The sequence below is a fragment of the Haemaphysalis longicornis genome, unplaced genomic scaffold (assembly GCF_048455015.1).
Source record: "Haemaphysalis longicornis isolate Haplotype H1 unplaced genomic scaffold, Haemaphysalis longicornis Haplotype H1 scaffold_2, whole genome shotgun sequence".
Lineage (NCBI taxonomy): Eukaryota > Metazoa > Arthropoda > Arachnida > Ixodida > Ixodidae > Haemaphysalis > Haemaphysalis longicornis.
This window is the reverse complement of record NW_027526295.1, coordinates 153182547-153202627: the sequence shown is the minus strand read 5'-3', so window position 1 is coordinate 153202627 and position 20081 is coordinate 153182547. Positions and strand designations below refer to the sequence as shown.

The 20081-nt window shown below is 49.0% G+C and overlaps 1 protein-coding gene across 1 annotated transcript; it reads left to right on the top strand.

Annotated features, from left to right (window-relative positions):
* Positions 1-210: 210 nt before the first annotated feature.
* Positions 211-18411, top strand: LOC144168364 (neprilysin-1-like). The gene is made up of 5 exons (XM_077697367.1): positions 211-216; positions 3759-4673; positions 5087-5568; positions 8287-8569; positions 18097-18411. The coding sequence occupies exons 1-5, from the start codon at positions 211-213 to the stop codon at positions 18409-18411; spliced, it is 2001 nt and encodes a 666-aa protein (XP_077553493.1).
* Positions 18412-20081: the final 1670 nt, after the last annotated feature.

Genomic DNA, 20081 nt, shown 5'->3' with positions numbered 1-20081 from the left:
ATTTACACCGGTTGGGAAGAGTTTTGGTTCTATAAACGACATAAAAAAATCTGGGTTCTCGGTCCTCTTCGTTCTCCTCGCCATGAGTATACGCTGTTTTGTGAGGGCCACCATCATCGTCCCTACCGCTACCGAATCGGTTGCAGGTTGAGTGTCTAATCGTCGAGGGCCTACGCCTATAAACGGACCACCGCGGTTCCTCCGGCTGCCATGGAGGTAAGTGAGACTTCCTCAGGTTCACTTCACAAGCTGTGCACAGCACAATACCTGCTACATAGTTCTCAAAAATTCAACCCCTAAGCGCATCCAACTGGCATTCTGCGGTAGTGAGCTGAAGAAAAACGATGACAGGAGTTTGGAGCTTGCGGTTTCATCTGACCATCGGGAAATGTCAATCCAGGGCCTCAGAGAAGCGGCTCTTTGCATGCCGAAGAGGTTGCGCTTAGGATGATTCGGGTGGGGGTAGCTCCCACCGTGGTGCGCCAGGGACCTCATTCCCGACATTCTCTTCCGGACACTAGGAGCCCAGTCTGCCACCGCAGCGGGGTAGCAGCCGACCTGCACTGTTTACGGTTGTCCTGCCTCTCCTTGCGTCCGACGGACATGAGGCATCTTTGGCGACGGGCCTTCGAGTAGACGACGCATCCGCTTGCAATGCATGGATGCAGGGGCCGCACCATCGTTCCCTCCTAGACTTCATCCGTGAAGCAAAATTTTCGTGTTCGTCTAATAACGTTTCCCCATAGACATATAATCATACGCCCTCACCTATGCACACGGCAAACAAAAGACTGACTTTATACGCACGACGCCGTGTGGTCTGGCGGAAGCCACTATACGCACGACGAGAGTGACGCGCCAACGCGGCAGCTAAAGCAACCGGCGCCGCGCTGTTTCCAAGCGGCTCTATCGCCCTTTTCCGTCGCACCACGGGTCGCGAAGCCGATGGTTCGAATGACAACCGTACAACGCTCCTCGAGATGGGTTTTCGTTTAGCTTTTGCGTTCCGTATCGCAATAAAAAAAAACCACAGCTGATGTTATGGATGCAAAGCGCGACATAGAACCGGATAATGCATTTATTTCACCTACATTGCAGCTATGCGACTTATTTAACATGCTCTGTGCCACATTACGTCCTTGACAGACCAAACATATTACCAATTACCGATGGGAAATTTGGGGCTCTTAAATAACGTTCAGCTCCCTAAAAATAACCTAGGTTATAATTTTCACTCATTTTTTATCTCGGCTTAAAATCTGCATAGTAAATGCAGTTCAGAAGCGCTCGGGTTGAGATCGCATCGACCCCTAACGGATGGCGGTGCTCTTATCCAGCCTCCGAATTAATACTGCGGGGTGGAAGCACCTGTCCTATATTTAGAATTAACACGTATATGGAGGATTACGTCGACCGATAGCTTAAACAATGCGGCAAATTGTTCTACTCATGCGCGTTAAGAAAGTTACAGGTTCAAGTTCAGTTGCAACAAATTATTAAAAAACGAAGTCAGATGCAGCCCCATTTCATTTTATTCTTAAACGGATTTCAGTGACCACATGCAAGCCAATTTTCACCATTTAGAAATGAATACCCACGACATTTCATTTCAAGCACATCCACATGTGTGGAGCAATGCTAACAGCTTTCATGTTTGCTTCGGTCATTAGCCATTTACGTACACTAAAAGACTGAACGCCAAGAACTGCTTGGTTTATGTATACGTCGTGAAGGAACTTCCTTCATGTGCGAAGGGTTCCCGAGCCTGACCCCCCTCGACGATATGACGCCGGAACGCAAGAAACAGAAAGAAGCAGTTTATTCCGGACAATAAAACAAAACGGCATGCGTAGAAGTATCAACGTGTAACATAACAGTCATGCGAGCAACCGCGACACTCAACAACAAACTGCACCGATTGTTCCGAAAATAATAGGGTGCTTTAATTAACACTCACGGCGATTTCCGAGTCTATTGTCCGATTCTGTTATCGTGATGTCAGAGTCTGTTGTCGCGTTTGTGTACTTGTTTCTTTTGCAGTCGTTCAAGTCGTACACTTAGCCGCGAATGGACGACGTCCACTGTTTTTGTAGCTTTCACTACGAAAACGGCGTTGTTCCGGAGCTGAAATTCTCAACAGCGGGATCGAAATCGCTAAAGCAACTAAATCGTGCCCCAACTTCGAATGCCATGCCGCCTCCGTCGAAGCCGCCAAGGGGCTTGGGGAACCCGCCAACCCGTGTGATGAGGGCGCTTTCAGTTTTCAGCAACTGCCGCGTTGGCGCCATAGTCGCGTCGTGCGTATAATGGCTTCCGCCAAACTACACGATGTCGTGCGTATAAAGTCAGTCCAAACAAAATGCTCCAAGAAGGGCCCAATGCCTATTTGGCTGCTTTTCTTTTTCAGCCGTCCCACTATAGAATGTCACGTTAAGTGCAGGCGCCAGACCTCGCTTATGCGTGGGTACTGCTCTGCAACACCGCTAGGAGCAGCGCCAGGTTAAAAAAGGGTTGGGAATCCGTCTCCTCCAGCACATTAGAATTTTCTTCACCACCTTCTTTGTCAAATACAGTCCCACTTCTAATCCCGCTCTGCACGGGGTTCCTCTTCCCACACTTTATCAACGTACTTGTGGGGCACAGCGTGTCCCTCATCGTAGAACTTACCGTTATTCCCTCCATTCTATTAGCTGATGAACTGTCTCTTCGTACACCTTGTCCATATTTCCATATTTCGCCTTACCCAGCTTCTAACCACTGTTGACAATAAGGAGGAGCATAGCTATCACGGAGAATCAAGTGGATTCGTCGACGAGGAGGGATGCACATGCCTGAAAGCTTGCCCTCCTTGTGCACGTGCGCCGTTTCCTAGCGCGTCAGCTTGATCAGCAAACCGTTATTCATACTGCTTTGAACGCATAATGAGCCCTATCGTTCCTTGCCTCTTTTCTTTAGGCTTCCGTGAATCGGCCTCCGCTTGAAACACGTTAATGATGTTTAAGTGACACCACTTGTCCTTCCAGATACCTGAGGTAGCTTTATGTGAACTTCCAATCTCCGCACCTTTTCCCTATCGGTAACACGTCGTAACGTGGGCCTTGGGCTTCTAGCCCCATATTTTTTTACGTACTTCACCAACCTTGAATAGCCTATGTTATTCGCCATATCAAAGAACCATTTCAGATCAGGCAGTTAGTTCTTAACGACAGTTTTTTTCCGATAGTCTACTTTAGTTAAAACGCGGCATATATTTTTGGGGGTTATTACCGAAAACTTGTCCCAGAAGTAGGAAGCATTCTTCACAGAAGTTTTTCCCTCTCAGGTTGCCATACACAACGCCAAATCATTACTGCCCAGAAGTCACATTCGCGAAACGCTTACCACATATGACCAATTACCCATTGGCCGCGCCGCATTGTCTAGCCGTTGCAGCACAATGCTGTGAAGAAAACATATATCCACACGAAGCACAAGGTCTGAAAAAAAATATTTTGCCCAGACGTCACAAGGTACCTTACACGCACTATAAAAGTTGGCACCTTACTAGATACCCGCGTACCCTTCTTGCGAGTACCCAGCCTTGCACGAATGTGCCCTGTTCACTTATTAAACGCTTAGAAAAGTAATTGCGAAAGAGCGAAGTTTCTAGTAGCCTAATGAGTGACAGCTGTGTCAGAACAAACCAAACAGTCAGTCAAGGAACGTACCAACAATCTTTGATTAATATCTGTTCACATATATACTTCATCCCCACGCAGTCGAGCCAGACGTCGATGCTGATGTCCAAGGGAGACTCTCCCAAGTTGGAGAAGTCGGGAGACGGCGTCAGCGAAGGGGCGGTGTGCGCGCTCATAGTGATCGTACTAGGGGGCGTGGCTACGGCGGTGGGCCTCTACTTCTCATTTTGGCCTACGGGGAAGGAAGGCACGGCTCCGCCATCCTCGGAGACAGGGCCCTGCAAGGGCGCCCAGTGCACCCTGGTACAGCAGCTGCACTCCATCATGGCTACCGGACAAGACCCATGCGGGGACTTCTACAGCTTCGTGTGCGGAAACTACAGGAGCTCGTCTGGCAGAATGCTCGTGCAAATGGAAGACGAGATGTACGCGTCCTTGTTCCGCGCGCTGGACGGCGCCACTGTTCCCAACAGCGGACAGAGCGCGGCCGAGAAGGCGGCAGCGCTGTACAAGGCGTGCACGAGCGGCGACACAGACGAGACGGCGGTACTCCAGGACTTCCTGAGCACCGTGGGCTTGGGCCCGGGCCAGTACCAAAGCGCCGAACCACTGGACAAGATTTTGGGGCTGTTTTTCCGCTACAACCTCATCACACTTCTTGGTCTCTGGCTGGAGGACAACAGACTGAGCCGGGGCTACCGTGAGCTCAAGGTCAGCTTGAGCGACGAGCAGCTGTCATGGTTCCAGGAGCGAGGCCCCGCCGGCATGACCGCAATTTACAGCAGAACCCTGGGCCTCCCTGCGCAAGAAATCAGCTATGCTGAAAGCGAGGCTGCCGGGAGGCTCTCGCAAGACGTCCTCCTCGCCCTTAAGCTTTTCAACTTCAACTCGCTGGATGGACTGGACCGTCTTACGCCAAACATCGCGCGTGGGAGGTGGACCGCCCTCGTCAACACTTACACCAACGGCAAGTACCGCGGAGACGATGAGGTTCAGGTGAGTCTATCCATCCTTCAGTTGCCTAGAAAGCGGGGTCGTGTTTCACATCACATTCCTTTAGCTACGCTATTCGGAGTGTTAATTGATTAGTTTAGTTATATGAGGGGCCACAGGCACAGCTCTAAACTTACTGCTAAAACGTTCGACTAAAAGTGTATGTCGAGAATACACGCATGTCGCAAAGAATCTACTTCTTTCGTGCGACTAGGCAAGTCGGAACAGTGTCTGAAATGGATGAACGGTGTGTTGTCTGTACCCTTCGCGCAACCGTCAGGGGACTAACATCCCAAAGATGTTTGTCACGTTGTAACGATCCGGGAGACCATGTCCTAAACACTTTAACTTAAGGGAACGACCAGTGGTTTTTCTGTTCGACGTGCACGCAGGTCAGCGAACCCGCCCTCCGGTAGTTCAACATGCTCTACGCTGAGCTGGGCAGCCAAAAGCTCAGCCTCCTCACCGCGTGGGAGCTGCTGCGCTCACTTATGCCGCTCGCAATGGTTGGCGTTGCCAACCAGCAGGCGCTGCGAGAACAGTGCCTCTACGCCGTCCGCAAAGCCATGGAGGTGCCGCTGGTCTCGTGGTACCTCTTCATGGAGGTGCCGCCGGCCACGGTAGCCGCCGCCAGGACTATGGTTTCCCACATCCGCGATTCTGTCCTCGAAGAGATCCATGACTCGCACTGGCTCTCAGGAAACACGAAGAAAATGGCGCTTTACAAGGTCCAAACCATGGGGCTGCACGTAGGCTACCCCGAGTACTTCAACTTCACCAAGAACATCAACCGCGCGTACAGGGACTACCCGGACGTCGCTGGTAGCTTCCTCCATCCTTGGCTGAAGTCTATGGAAATGACCATCACTTGGATGGCCACGAACAGCACCAGCTTCAGGTTAGCACTGCCTCGTGACCAACTACAACGTATCGCGCGACTTGCCGACTTGCCGCGCGGCAAGTCGAGCAACGACCGCATTATGTATATAGCGTTCAATAGGGGCAACATATTTAAGAAAACAACAAATTCTTAAACCACAGTTTGGTGCGTAGTGATGACACTGAAGACGTTTAATGTGAGAACCGGGGTTGTATGTAGATCCTACTACGAAGCAAACTGTTACGTGCTTCATACTGCTTCCGACGAACCAGCCCTGAATTTTGTTCGGGCAAAATACTTGAGCAGTGAATGGTTAGTCCTTACATAAATGCTTCGCTTTAGACCGTAGTGCAGTCATAAATTCGCTGCCAGTTGGGACGCGGGAAGCTTGTAGCCTTAACTCAAGCTTGAATGCAGGAGTCAGGGGTAGGTTAAACACCACCCGCTTTCTCGTAATGCCCAAAACCTACGCATGCGCGCACCCATTTTGCTCCAGGAAAGAAATGGCCGGTTAATGCTGCGTGGGCTAAAAATTCGCCAATGTCTCCGGAAACAATGTCTCCGGAGACTTAGAGCTCGCACTATAAATCGACCACGGAGCTTTGTGTATTCTTAGCTGCGTCGGCAGTATTACATCGCATATCTTTCTCCCCTCCTAACGTAATATTCTGCCAACTCACTTATGATGTTGGAGACACTCTTCAGATATTCTTGACAAATTTCTGGCGATTGATTATTCTCGGTTGCTAACTGTGCACGTTAAACTTGCCCAGTTTCAGATCAGTCGCGACAAAAAATGTACTCCGAAGGGTTCGTTGGCTGTCTTGACGCCTGACTACTTTTATCTTTAACCAAGAGCAAAATAAGACACGATAAACATATCGTGTATGGGGCCATGTTAGCGGAAACATTTTTACCCAAAGCCACATATCCCTGAAGTGGGCCAATGTGCAATCATTAAATGCCGCCTGCACGAAAGGAATCGTCCTCCACCATAATCAATCTCCACACTGTAATTAAATTCAAGTGCAGTGATTCATTGTTTCCGTTCACTGACTCTTCTGCATCGCATGCGACCGCAAAAGGGATCCTGAGAATCTAGCGTAGATGGAATACGTGTTGCCCGCTAACCCGCCTGGACCAGTCCAACTATTGTCCCGCAAGTGCCCTAAACTAAAACCCCGTAAGGCCGCCAATTGTTTGCAATATCAAAACACAGGAGGGAGACGAACACCTGTAAAATCTCACATCTATTCAATCCGCCGAATAGTTTGCGATAAGCAGCTATATACAGCCGATCATCGCGAGCTATTGAGCAGATTCGAACAGATCGGGGTGAATCGAACACCATACACATAAAGTTGTACGAACGAGACCACTTATTCCTCAGTTTAAACACTAGCAGAAGATGCCTTTCAATTATGTTTAAAGCTCGCGTAACGCGCAACTTTGCGATACAGGGTCGTCTATAAAACGACCTGGCATTCCACAAACAGACAGAAAAAAAAAAAAACGTGCTACACTATTGGGAGATATATGCAGCGTGAATACCGCACAAAATGGAGGCAGAGTAAATCATGACTGAAATATCATAGATTTATGTTGTATCTATGCCTTCTTGCTGTTTTCATCTCTCTACACCATTCCCCTCTAGGTATCACTGACACACACACAAAAAAACGCTTCTTTATATGCCCTGGTAGCAAGGCGTCCTTCTGATGCAGATGAAATCGCTAGTCCACGACTGTAGCGGTCATTCGGTCACCCAATTCAGCCTTCGGGCCAAAGGTTGAAAGAATGCTAAAACAAGATTTGTACAGGCAAAACCGTCCCAAATTACTGAAACTGGTGGTGTTCATCATACGTATCAACAATCGAAAAAAAAAAGAAACGTTAAGCCTGTTTGAAGAAAAATATAAGCACACAACTGACAGTAGCAGGGTTCTTTAAATTAAAAATGGGCGTAGGATTGACGCGCCGTAAAACACAATGTCAAGGACCGGCGAGATAAAAGTAAATACCAAAAAATAGGTGTTTACACCAGCTGTTCTACCAAACATTCCAAGTCAAGGTCCCGACAATGGCGGGTGAGCGGTGCGGATGCAAGAAAATCAAATGGAATATAGCAAACTTAAAGTGTATCGATTATGAAGGAAGGGAGAGAGGATAACAGCGGGAGGGGTGGGTGAGAGAAGGGGTTTAGGATGCATGGGCGGCAAAATAGCTTCGTTTTTGCCCGACATTCGCCGCAATACAAGCCCACATATGTGCGGCCATTTTTGTAGCGTGAGCTACACTGGGCGAGGTTGAACAGTTTCGCGTGGCTCCTGGAGAGCCGTGCTGCACATGCGCGAGGAGCAGTGACGTCTCACGGCGCACAGCTGGCGCCCCTGAGCCACCGCCGCCGCCGCGACTGGATTGGCTTGGCTTGACTTGACTTGGCTTGGATTGGATTGGAATTTGTTTTAGCAGCAGTAGCCATGATAATCAGCTAATCCTAGACAACCAGGAAACCCAAGAACAACCAGCTGAACCTTCGCTCACGCTAGGTATATCCTGGCATAGCCTAGCTAAGCAGGTGAGAAAACAAAAACCCTGAGCGAACAATAGCCGCGAGGAAAAGAACGGGAGAAGGTGGGAGAAAAGAAGACAAAATATTGGATGCATTCATACGATTTCGTCGCCCAAGCAAAAGCTGCGACACCTTGCAACTCATGGTCTGGTATGGTGGTGCAGGTACTCGGTGGCCACCACGAACGCTGCCTACCTGCCGATGCGCAACAAGATCATGATACCGGCGACGGTGCTGCGGAGCCCCATGTTCTCGCCGACAGCGCCGAAGGCGTTCAACTACGGCGGCCTCGGTGGCGCTGTGGGGCACGAAATCACGCACGCCTTCGACCGCACAGGGAGCTTGTGGGACGCCCAGGGCCGCCACGTCAGGTGGTGGTCGCAGCACTCCCAGGAGGAGTACGATGCGCGCGTCGGCTGCCTTCGACGCTCGCACAACACCCGGGACGTAAGTTAGACGCTCCTCCCTGAATTTCTAACCGGAAACTTGGCGTTGTGCGCGATCCCAAACCCAGTGGGGCGACAGATCAGGTTGAGCATCCGGTTGCAAAGCAACGATCATACCTACGCCGTCGCTGCAGCTAATACCCTTATCACACGGGCACTTTCAATCGCGATTGAGTCGATCCGGATCAAGCTCAATCCGGATCGGGCGCTGCTACACGGGAGTTTCAATCGCGATCGAGCTCGATCCCGCTCGAACTCAATCCTGGTTTCTCAAGCGCGATCGACGCTTCCAAGCGCGATCGAATGAAAGCGGCGATACTCTCGTCCCCGCTCAGTAATGGCACAGAAGGTGACAAATTCAACTAACGTTACAAATTGTATCAAATAACTTGACCCAAATAAGCGTGCCGTAAGATTTACATAGTTACGTATACCTACGACCACGCGAAGTTACCAGACGCCGGCCCCAAGTACATTGTTAGCGCCATCTGGCGTACACGATTGACACCGGTGCAACTTCTCGATCGCTATTGAAACGGGCCGTGTAGCAGCGGCAGTGCGCCGAGCGCGCTCGAAAACTCGATCGCGCTTCACTTCAATCGCGATTGAAAGTGCCCGTGTGACAGGGGTATGAGAGAGGACTGACGAACACAAAGGCGCCGACATATGGTTGCTATATGGCAACTACAGCACCTGCGCCGTGACGTAGCTCCGAAGGTCCAATGCGCCAGCTGTTGACGCAGAACAAACTGTGTGGAGGCGCCGCGCAATTGGTGTGTGCTTTATTTGCGGCAGCAAAGTCCAGGGGCTTACTTACACTGCGGCAAATGCTGCATTGGGGTGTCCGCATGAAGTTATAACGCGTGTATGAGAGGCTGCTTGGTGGGGTGTAAGATTTGAGAAACAGTGTTGCAATGTCGTTTTCAGATGTACCCACCAGACGCTGTGCCGGCTTAGATAGTGCGGGAGTCCTCCTAATGCTTTAACGCTGAACGACGCTTTCTGGTACGAAACTATCAGGCGTAATATGAGGTGCATTTAAGTGCAAACACTGGCCACCGACGGATGGGGGGAAAGAGTTTAACCTGTTCCAGTGGTGTGAGATAGCAGGTACACATGGACTTCTGCTATCTAGCATCACGAATGAGAAGCATTGCCTGGAGGCGTCTCCACCGCAAGAATGGAATTGTGGGCTCACACTTTAGTCGTCCTACCAAGACGACAATGCGCGTGCTCGGTCGAAGCACCTTATTGCTATACATGGTATTCACTGAATAGTTTAGCTGTCAATTTCTTCACTTTGCAACACTGGAAACCGCCGTGGACATTGTATAAGCACGACCGACATGGAGTGGCTTGTACCACGGCGCCAGAACGCCGCAGAAAAAAAGAACACCGGCGTGCGTCGTCTGCTCTGTTGCAACCAGATTCTCAATGGTGGTGTCAACAGAAATGTTATTAATCGCCCTTCCATTGGAGTCGAGACATTACTTTGCTTTCGGTGGAGTAGAGTTTAGAACGTCCAACACACATCATGGGCTTAGCACAAGTACTGCCATCCCGCGGAGCCCGACGTAACCAGTGACGGCGTCGTCACATGGTTGCCTGCATGCGTGCCTAGCAAGTGAATACAACCTATATAGTGCGTGCATTCCTTCTTATCGCGGCCGCTCCTTTTTCAACAACAGCCACTGATGTTGTGAGGATAGCACAGCTTTGCATTCAGCCAACCCCCCCCCCCCCCATTCTCACTCACTCACTCACTCACACACACACACACACACACACACACACACACACACACACACACACACACACACACACACACGCACACGCACGCACGCACGCACACACACACACACACACACACGCACGCGCACGCGCACGCGCACGCACGCACGCACGCACGAGCACGCACGTACACACACGCACACGCGCACGCGCGCAAAATATCAGAACAAGTCATTGCGTGTACGTCTATAAAGTAGTTATCAAGAAATTATATAATCCTTGAAAACTCCACAAAATGGAAAGAACAGTATATTAGCTGATGTATTTTAAAGGAATAGCTACGCTACAACTGGATTTTGTTTGTTTTAGTGCGTGAGCACTACTTACGCGTTCCTAGACTGTCTTGGCGAAAAACACGCCGTCCCCTGTTCCGCATAACCCCAATGTGAGGGCTGAAAAACCTTTGACTGCAAACAGACCGTTCAATACAAAGTAAACAAAGTCCCAGGGCCCACATATATTGACATGACTGTTTATATTTCCACTGAAAACATTCTTCCCTGTAACAATTTGGCATAATCTAGTGAAGCCCATTTCAAAGGCGCTTCAAGCCTTGATTTAAAGCTCGGTTTTTGCAAAGCTGTTATTCGCACATTTCGGGTCCCAGTGAAGCCTACTCATTAAAAATAGGCAAGTTCTTGACTGTCTTGCGACATCGTGTCTCGCGACAGTGTCGCGACATCACGCGACACTCAGTAGCACGAAGAAGAAAAAGAAACATTTTTCTAAAGCAAAGACAGTTACGATAGTGGCCGCCGTTTTGGTGGCGACCGCGGCAGACAGGTGATCAGTCAATCTTGAGCCTTCTGATCTGGCAGCGCAACGCCTTCTCTCACTGCTCATCCGTGGCTATTTTTTGGATAGGGACTTCTCGGGCATCCCCACATGAGCTGCTGAAGGGTACCGACAGACTGGCTGACAGTACAGTTCGGTGAAGGGTGCACGGCTAGGTGAATTCGGTGTAATTTGGCGGGATTGCGTGAACCTGAGGAAATTAAACTCGGCGACGTAACTAAGGGAGAAATGGGGCTGCCGCATTAATTCTCACATCATGAGAGAATGTTTAGGGGGGCACACTAGCTTTTTTTCTCGGGAGGTTCCACATACTGAAGGTTCAAGCCGTTTTGTCGTCATAGATAAGGTTGGCACCGAAAGTTGACTGGCCTGTCACTGCTTAGTGCATCCGCTGTATGCTCGCACAGTGATTCAATCCACTGTACTCAGAGAGAACCCCACGCGTTGCAGTCATTGCGCGGCAAGGATTACATGGACATTTTTTTTTTCCGGCCGCAGTGGCCTCGCCTGAGAAGCTTCTTACAACGTGCTATTGACATAGGGATGATTTGTTCAGTAGTTTAGGGGTATAATTGCCCCAACCGGAGGATCGTATTAAGTTAATCGTGTTTCCTCGCGCGGAAAATCGTGCGAGGTGGAGGGGAATGATGCTGAGCCAAATTTCTCCCCGGAACTCATTGTCCGCCCAGACGTGCAGTGGGATCTCAAGGAATTCGAGTAAACGGTAAACGCGTTATCTGCTCACCATGAGGCAAGCTGGGGTCAGGATTTGGTGGCGTTGCGATGAGTGCGCAGTGCGCCATCGTGGGGAGGACCTGCGACACATAGCTTAGCGCAGGTACAGTTAAGCAATATACGAGCTCGAGCTCCCTATTTCTGCCTCCTATATTTCAGCACTGTTAGGCAAATTGCCACCATCTTCCAATGCAGTTCACTTAAGTAAACAACGCACCCGCTTGAAGTTGGTGCCATTCTCTAGTGAGTGCGAATTGTTACCTTTTTTTTCCCTTCTAGGCGTTAGAGCGTTTATTGCGGCAGCATACCCAAACACCAGACTATCTGTTGGGCACAAAAAAAAAAATTCCGGGTAAAGGGGCTAAGCACCGAGTTCAGCGAAATCTGTTGATTAGAGTACGTTAATTAAATGTTTACGCATTGCTGAAACTTGATCAGACATTTAGTAACGTAACTGGGCAAGGACGTGAAGAAGTGACACCGGACAACGCTAGTCTTTTACGTCCTTTTGCATCCTTTACCATGTTTTGCGTCCTCGTCCAGTTATGCTAGTAATCATCTTATCATGCTCGATAGCAACCACCCCAACTTTACTCGTTCACTGTCTCCTCTTCCAATGCAATCCTTCCTTCCCCCTTTTTTATGCGGTAATCCATCTGTCGCCAATGTTTGAATAACTTTACGTGTTTGTCCAATTACGCTAGTAATCTTCGCATTGTGCTGGGTGTTCCTGGCTTAACTGGCAATCACCCCGTCCGAAAATTTCTTCAACGTCGTCAGCACGCCTTTGCGGTCACTGAAGTACACCTTCAGCATCAAGCACACTGCGATCACCTTCGCGTTACGCCCGGAGGTCAAATCCAAGCGCCGAGTTCTCGATACGCGCTCAATCATCCCGCCTCGCCGCTTACCCTGCCACCCTAGTATTCAGTCAGGCATCGACAATGACACAGCAACGAATTCTCGGAACTTCGCCGACGTAGCGAGCTTTCGCTGGGAGTGAATTTCCACTGTCAATTGCATCATATTGTTCATCCGCCAAATGATGCCATTGACACCCCTTGATAAAACTAGACCGCGTGAAGATAGGAAGGGGAGACCGGCGCGTAACTCAGGACTCGTGTTCTCGTGGCCACCCACGAAATCATCGCCTCATCCACCATGCTCCACCTCAGTTTTCCTGCCACCGCGTAGCAATAGGAAGTAGTACGAATGGTTTGGAAAGCGTCAATGACGCCGACGGTCTCATTAGAGAGTCTTAGCATAGCGGCTATAGCGTCCGCTAACGCTACGGTGGCGGGTTACCGGGACACGACTGCGCATGCGCGCGCAGGGAGGCTCAGGAGGCCGGCCTTCACCAGAACGAATGCACGGGCTCCGCGAGGCGGGCGACCGTCCCTGCGGAACGTATGTGCAGTTGCCCAGTCGGGCCCCGCCACCCGCCACCCTATAGCGTTAACTGACGCTAGCCGCTATGCTCAAGCTCTCTGCTGTTGAACTCCGTACTGTACCAAACGTCCGAAACCTAGGTTTGGATGGAAGGCCCGTTAAAAGAGTCGTTTAAGTCAGAGGAGGTCGGAGTAAGATATTTTTTGAATAAAAAAAGACTCATAAACTTGGGCAGATGAGTAACAGGTAGACTTTTGTAAACAGCTTAAAGGTCATGCAGAGAGGCGAAAAAGAACATGCCACAAACAGTTTAAAATCTGGAGGGAAATGGAACAGCTTTATGCCAAAAAGTTGGCAAGAAAGCCCTTTCTTTCTGGCTGTCTTAAACTATCTCGGTCAAATTTGAACGTTAAGCTTTTGACGGGGCCAATAAAAAAAAACTACTTTATAGCACGCACACTCAATAGCTAAATGTTACTAGAAACCTGACGACGCAGTGAGGACATATTCCGGAAAATGTAGAATTCATCGGAAAGGAGAGGAAAAACAGCAAAGATGACCGGGTGAGCAGGAAGTTTGGGAACGAATTGGTGAGAGAGAGAGAATAAACATTTATTGATGAGCGTAAGTGCTCACAACAGGACTCTTGCCCGGAGGAGGGTATTCCTATTTCGGAGCTTTATAAAGCCCGCAAGCCAGGAATCTGTAAAACATTGTAACAAAAAGACGAAGAAAAATACTCGCTTTTTGATGCCTTAGCTGGCTGCCTGACAAGGACCTACATGAATCATGAATAAACACTCGCAGCACTATGAAAATTTTGCATGTTGGGGCCAAACATAGTACGTGGAATCTCGTTAAATCGTACCCGCATAAGCCGTATTTTTTATACGTATAGTTAAGCAGAATCCCAGACTCGTATTCCCTTTAACCTAATGCAGGCGTATAAACCGCAGTGCCGATTAGTGCGTATTTTCTCTGCGTCCCCGCCATGTACGGCTTAACGAGGTTTCACTGAAATGGAATGCCAACTATCACCCAGCTTATTATTACTGAAAACATCATAAACCGGCGTGCAGTCAAGGTTTACAAGATCCAGTGTGAGCCTGAGAGAAAAAAAATTACACCATCTTTCCGCGAGGGGAACCATGAGTAGATGCGACGCATAGTGGGGTTTCCGTTGCGTTTCCGTTATGTTGTTTCAATTTAGCGTGTCAATTTGTTATTGTTTTTATTATATTACGTACGGTTGCGCGGACCAACGCGATAGCAGGCCTGTTAGACTCCATTGAAATCGTCGGTGGTCATCGGATGTCATCGGAGCGGCGGAACGACTGAGCGGAGCGGAGCAGTTACCGTGTTTATATGTACCGTGCGTTAACGGTGAGGGGAATGAGAGAGAGCAGCGCATGCGCATGTGTTCGATGTTTAACCGAGCGCTAACGCGCGCTGACGCACGGCTGGCACGGCGACGGGAGCGAGCGCTAACACGCAGATGGCGCTGCGGTGAGAGCGGCGTTAGCGCGCAGCTGGCGCGGTGAGGAGAATGGGGGAGGGATGCGGACTACGGACGACGGAAGACGCCGGAGGGACAAGGCGAGTTAAAGAGATGCGTCGCATCCAAAAGAAAGAAAAACTGCACGGAGGATACTCTGCACGGCAAGCCACGGCTATTGTTGGTTGGGATGTAAAATTAAAAAAAAAACGTGATTCCTACTTTTCTTAATTAAAAGGGATTATTAACAGTCTAGTGCAAAGTAGATATAGTTCGCAATGGTCACCTCGCGTGAGGGGATCACTTACATATCATGATAATTATCAAGCCTAATAATGACGCATTCCACCCGACTCATGCAAATGCTTTCCTGGCAGGGCCAACAACAATTACGTCTAGTGGTTGAACCCCAAACGCATGAAGGTGTCGGTAACCTCGCTCCTTCTCGCCAGTTTAAAGGAAGGCCATTCGTCTTGCCTCTCTATCCTTTATTTACAGCTCAGAAGTTACCATAATGTTTTTCTGCAATAAGGTTTCCTGCACCATTAAAGCGCGTTCTCTCTCATGCTCAGCACCAGTCGTCAGCGCCGTCTGAATTTTAAGTATTCGCCCTTCTTGGCTACGTTTTTGCATATCATTTACAAATCTATAAGCATCTGTGTTAACGATGCAGCGCGATTCCTCTCGCGTCGTAGAATTCTCGCATACAATTTCGAACTCTTCCTGCCGGACTACTACTAATCCTCCTGGTTAAAAAGGCCAACGGCAGTGTTGACCTCTTGAAAACCATATTTCCGTACTGCCTGCCTAAAAATTTAAAAAAAAATTCAATATATGACAGCTAAAATACGCGTATGCACGATGCGAGCGACCATCAAAAATAGGGGATTTTGTAACCTAAATTGAGAATAGCGCGACCATTACGGCCAAAGTGCACTGACCGGCAGAGCTGCGAAAGAACGGCAGAGGAAACGACAATCGGTCTAGCCATAGCCCACAGTCGGTCTCCCCATCTAAATATCAGAATCCATTCCGCATCGTCCTTGCTCATTTTTTTTTTTAAACGGCAAAGTATCGTTTAGAACTTTGGCAACCCTGCAGGGGTCCACACCACTCAGAACATCCGATTATCTGGTCACCGCTACACTCTGGCCTGAGGGGAAACGAGAGGACCAGTGAGACAGCTCGAGATATGGTTCAGCGAGAGCCTCATAGGACGTCTGATGATAGCCCACCATCTTTTGGTTAGAAGGACTGTCTCCATACTTTCGGCGATATCCTCGACCATTTCCGCCAGGATCAGGCCTGTTTTCCACCACCGCATCCATCGCTCAGCCGCAGGCATGCAGTCCTTCTTAGGCAGCTTTAAGTTCTATCATTGCCCACTACACACTTCATGTCCATAATATATTCTGCGGAGTAGAAAGATGCTTTCCCTTCCGGTTCCGTAGAACGAGCCTCGGTTCACCACATCATTCGGCCATGCCTAAACATACCGGCATCACGTATAGGAACTCGTCCCATCCTTCATAATTAAAACTCCTGGTTTTCGGATTAATCCGAAAAATCTGAAAAAACGCTCGCCGGTAACATTTTGGACGATTCAGGTTGAGCCGATAGACACCAATTTTATAGCACACGGCCGCAAAAAAAAAAAAAGAAATGAATACTGAAGTTCGGGCTTCTGGATATCCGGTAAGTTATCGGCAGTACTGGAGTTCGAACTTTTCAGCGATGACTACGATAGGCAACCGGTCCCACAAGGAGGATCCTTTGCCCTCTTTCGAGACCAGTACACTCGTCTAAACAAGGGTCTCTACCCTAATATAAGCCAGCTAGTGAAAGATTTTGAAAACTTCCAGAGCTATGAAATAAGTGACATTGTTGAGCCCCTCTCGTTTGGAGAGTTCACAGTGAGCAGTGGCCAGTGCTTTCTCACTCTGTGATGTGGCGTCTCTCTCTACCTTTTTCTAGAGGAAACGGTGAAAGGGCATTTTCAATGCTGAGAACCATAAATCGAAAGCAGCGCGCTTCCATCAGCGACCAAAACCTTATAAAGTATGCTAGCGTGTATTACAACAAGGTTTAAAGTTGTAATAGGAGAAACGTACATGTTTTGTCTTTGACTGTTCCTGCTTGTGTACATGTATATGTGTCTGCCCGTCAAATCTTTAAGAGAAAAATTTGCTTTCAACATTCTGAGGTGTTTGTGTTCAGATAATATTTCACCCATTACTTGGAGTATTTAAAAGGGGGAATATAGTCCGAATTTCCAGAAATTGGATATTTTCAAGCTTAAAATCCGAAATATACACCCTTCGAATTTTGCCAAAAATAAGCTCCGAAAACCGGGAGCCCTGTTGATAGCCTATCATCCTTCCTAGAGTGGGAGGCTGCCCAGCTCCTTTCGTACAAGGTGTCCTTGCCCATGCAGTAGGCTGAAGACACCGAGCTCTCAAAACATCTGGAACCCCGCTGTCCAGATGACTGAGTGAATAACTCAGTGGTGCAATCACCACATTTTTTTTTTTTGCAAAATAAAGCTTTTACTACTACTGCTATACTACAGCCGGGCTGCAGTGACGCTGCAGCTGGAGAGCGAGCGGCTGGCCGGAGGACCGAGCCCCAGGCCGGCTTCAGTGTCACTTGCACTTCATGGCTGTTTTCGATATCCACCGACAGAACACCAGGACTCGGGTTCGATTCCCGGCCACGGCGATCGCTTTTCTGATGGAAGCGTAAAAAAAAAAACAAAAAAAAAAACGCCGGTGCGTATGAGATTTCGGGGCACGTTAAAGATCCCCAGGTGGTCAAAATTAATCCGGAGCCCTCCAATCGGGTGCGCCTCATCGCCTGCGTTGCGTCGGAACGTTAAACCATACAATCAATCAATCAATCAATCAATCAATCAATCAATCAATCAATCAATCAATCAATCAATCAATCAATCAATCAATGAGTCAATCAATCAATCAATCAATCAATCGATCAACCAATCAATCAATCAAACAATCACTTAACAAGGCATTTCACAAGGTTACCAGTCATGTCCCAGCTGGTTTTAGGGTACGTACTGTACGTTCAAAATGCATTTCGATGAGGCGAAATTTGAAGGCCGTTGGCCGTTAGCCTGCTCCACATGACAATACTCATGAAACGTAGGGGGGATCAGGAGAGTGGCCTCCCTCGCGCCGGAGATCACGTGACTCTTATTATTCTTTATTCTTATTCCTATTACGCGGGTATTACTACTCCAAGCGACACGTATTCTACATCCATGAGGAGTTCGCTCGACCGATCGGGGCTGGCACTCTGTTTCGCAGGGCTCCCAAGACTCGGAGAATACGGCCGACTGGGCCGGCCTCGCTTCTTCGTACGGCGCCTTCACGGGACTGGACGACGAGGAACGTGCAGAGAAGTTTTCCGACTTTCCCTTCGAGCCTGACCAGTTGTTCTTCATTTCGTCGTGCGTCAAGTGGTGCGCCAACGTGGCCTCTGAGCAGTCAAAGGGATACGCGTCGTGGCGGAACCGCTGCAACGTCCCCCTCCGAAACATGGAAGCCTTCGGTGAGGCTTTTCAGTGCCACATCGGGTCGTACATGCGGCCTGACCCGGCCCAGCAATGCGATTTCTGGTAGATCGCGCTGCAGGCGAGCAATAAATCAATGGTCGATATTTAACGCTGCGGGTCGCCTTTGTTTCGGGTGTGATAGCATTGTGTCAACGATTCCTCAGGACATTTTGTCTGCCGCATAATGTGATGTACGTCTTGCTGGCTCCAAGAATAGTTAATACGTACACGCGTACGTCGAAAAACCTGTCGTCAGTGTCCCCATCATGGTTGTCATTATCATGATAACAGCACCCCTTGGGTGACAGCGCAGTGTGAAGTGTACTCTGCAAATGACTTTACACGTATTTCATTCGAGTTTTCTTACATCAATAATGCGCCATAACTTTTGCGAAGGAAAGGGTTGGCGTCGAGAAGTAAGGTGAGTACATTTGTTCAGTAGAACGGTAGTAGATACATTGGGTTGTGAAGGTGGGAGTCATAAGGGCAAGTACCCTTATCATAGAAATATTAGATAAGGCTTTTTTAGAGACACAATAAGAACCACTCAAAATGCAGTTTTCCCGATGGTGTTGAACGATAAAGGTAGGAAGTACTTTCAAAAGTGCGTGAGTTCGACATGATCACCCCAAAATTCTATTCTTTTTATTCGTGTTGTAGGACACGTGTTTATATTACGAAATTGGACGATGACTAACCCAAAATTTCAAATCCAGTGTGCGGTTAGTGGGACCTAAAGCTCATTGGCCTTGTAGCCGATATTGTGCGACTGTGGCTAGATGTTTAATCTGAACTAGAACGTTGTACAATAAAGAACGACCACTACAATTAAACTAAACAGAAAGGAATCTAAAACGAAGGGAGACAAACGACCAAAGGGCAAAAAAAATCTATCGCCTCTTTCGCCCACAGGCGTCACATTGGGCGCTGGTGGCCATACCGATGAGAAAGGAGTTGATTGATTGATTGTAGGGTTCAACACGCCGACGCAACGCAGGCGATGAGGCGGGCCGTAGTGGAGGGCTCCGGGTTAAATTTGACCACCTGGGGATCTTTAACGTGCGCCGAAATCTCGAACACACGGGCGTTTTTGCTTTTCGCCTCCATCAGAAAAGCGGCCGCCGCGGCCGGGAATCGAACCCGCGTCCTCGTGCTCAGCAGCGCAACGCCTTAGCCACTGAGCCACCGCGGCGGGTATGAGAAAGGAGTAGGCTTTGGTGAAGGCCACTCCCAACCACAGTCTACAAAGTAAAGTCGACTTCGGTCGAGACAACCCACACGGAAGACGGCGCTGAAGAAGGGGACCTTGAACATAGAAACGGTCATTCGAAAAGTCCGGTGTGTTCAATTGCTTCATGGTGATTCTGCGAGCAAAGGAGCGAAGCGACCTCGCGGTGTCGGTTCTTGAAAGCGGAAGCAGGATGGTGCGCTCGCTGTCGTGGCCTGTATACGAGCAACTTCATCCGCCAAGACGTTACCGATGATTCCGAGTCACCTGGAAGCCACTGGAATATTATGTCATGGCCATTTGGGATGGCTTGATGGTATTTTTCTCTAATCTCTGTCACCAATTGGTGAAGGGGCCGTAACACGAAGGAAGATTCCAGTTCAACCATCGCCGTCATTAGTAGGATGGGTACGTGATTTTTCTGTCTAATTTTGCACGTCCATTTATCTTTCTCCAAATCCGAACATCTTCGACCGTGTGTGAATGGCGCAATCGGAGAGGTGTCGGCT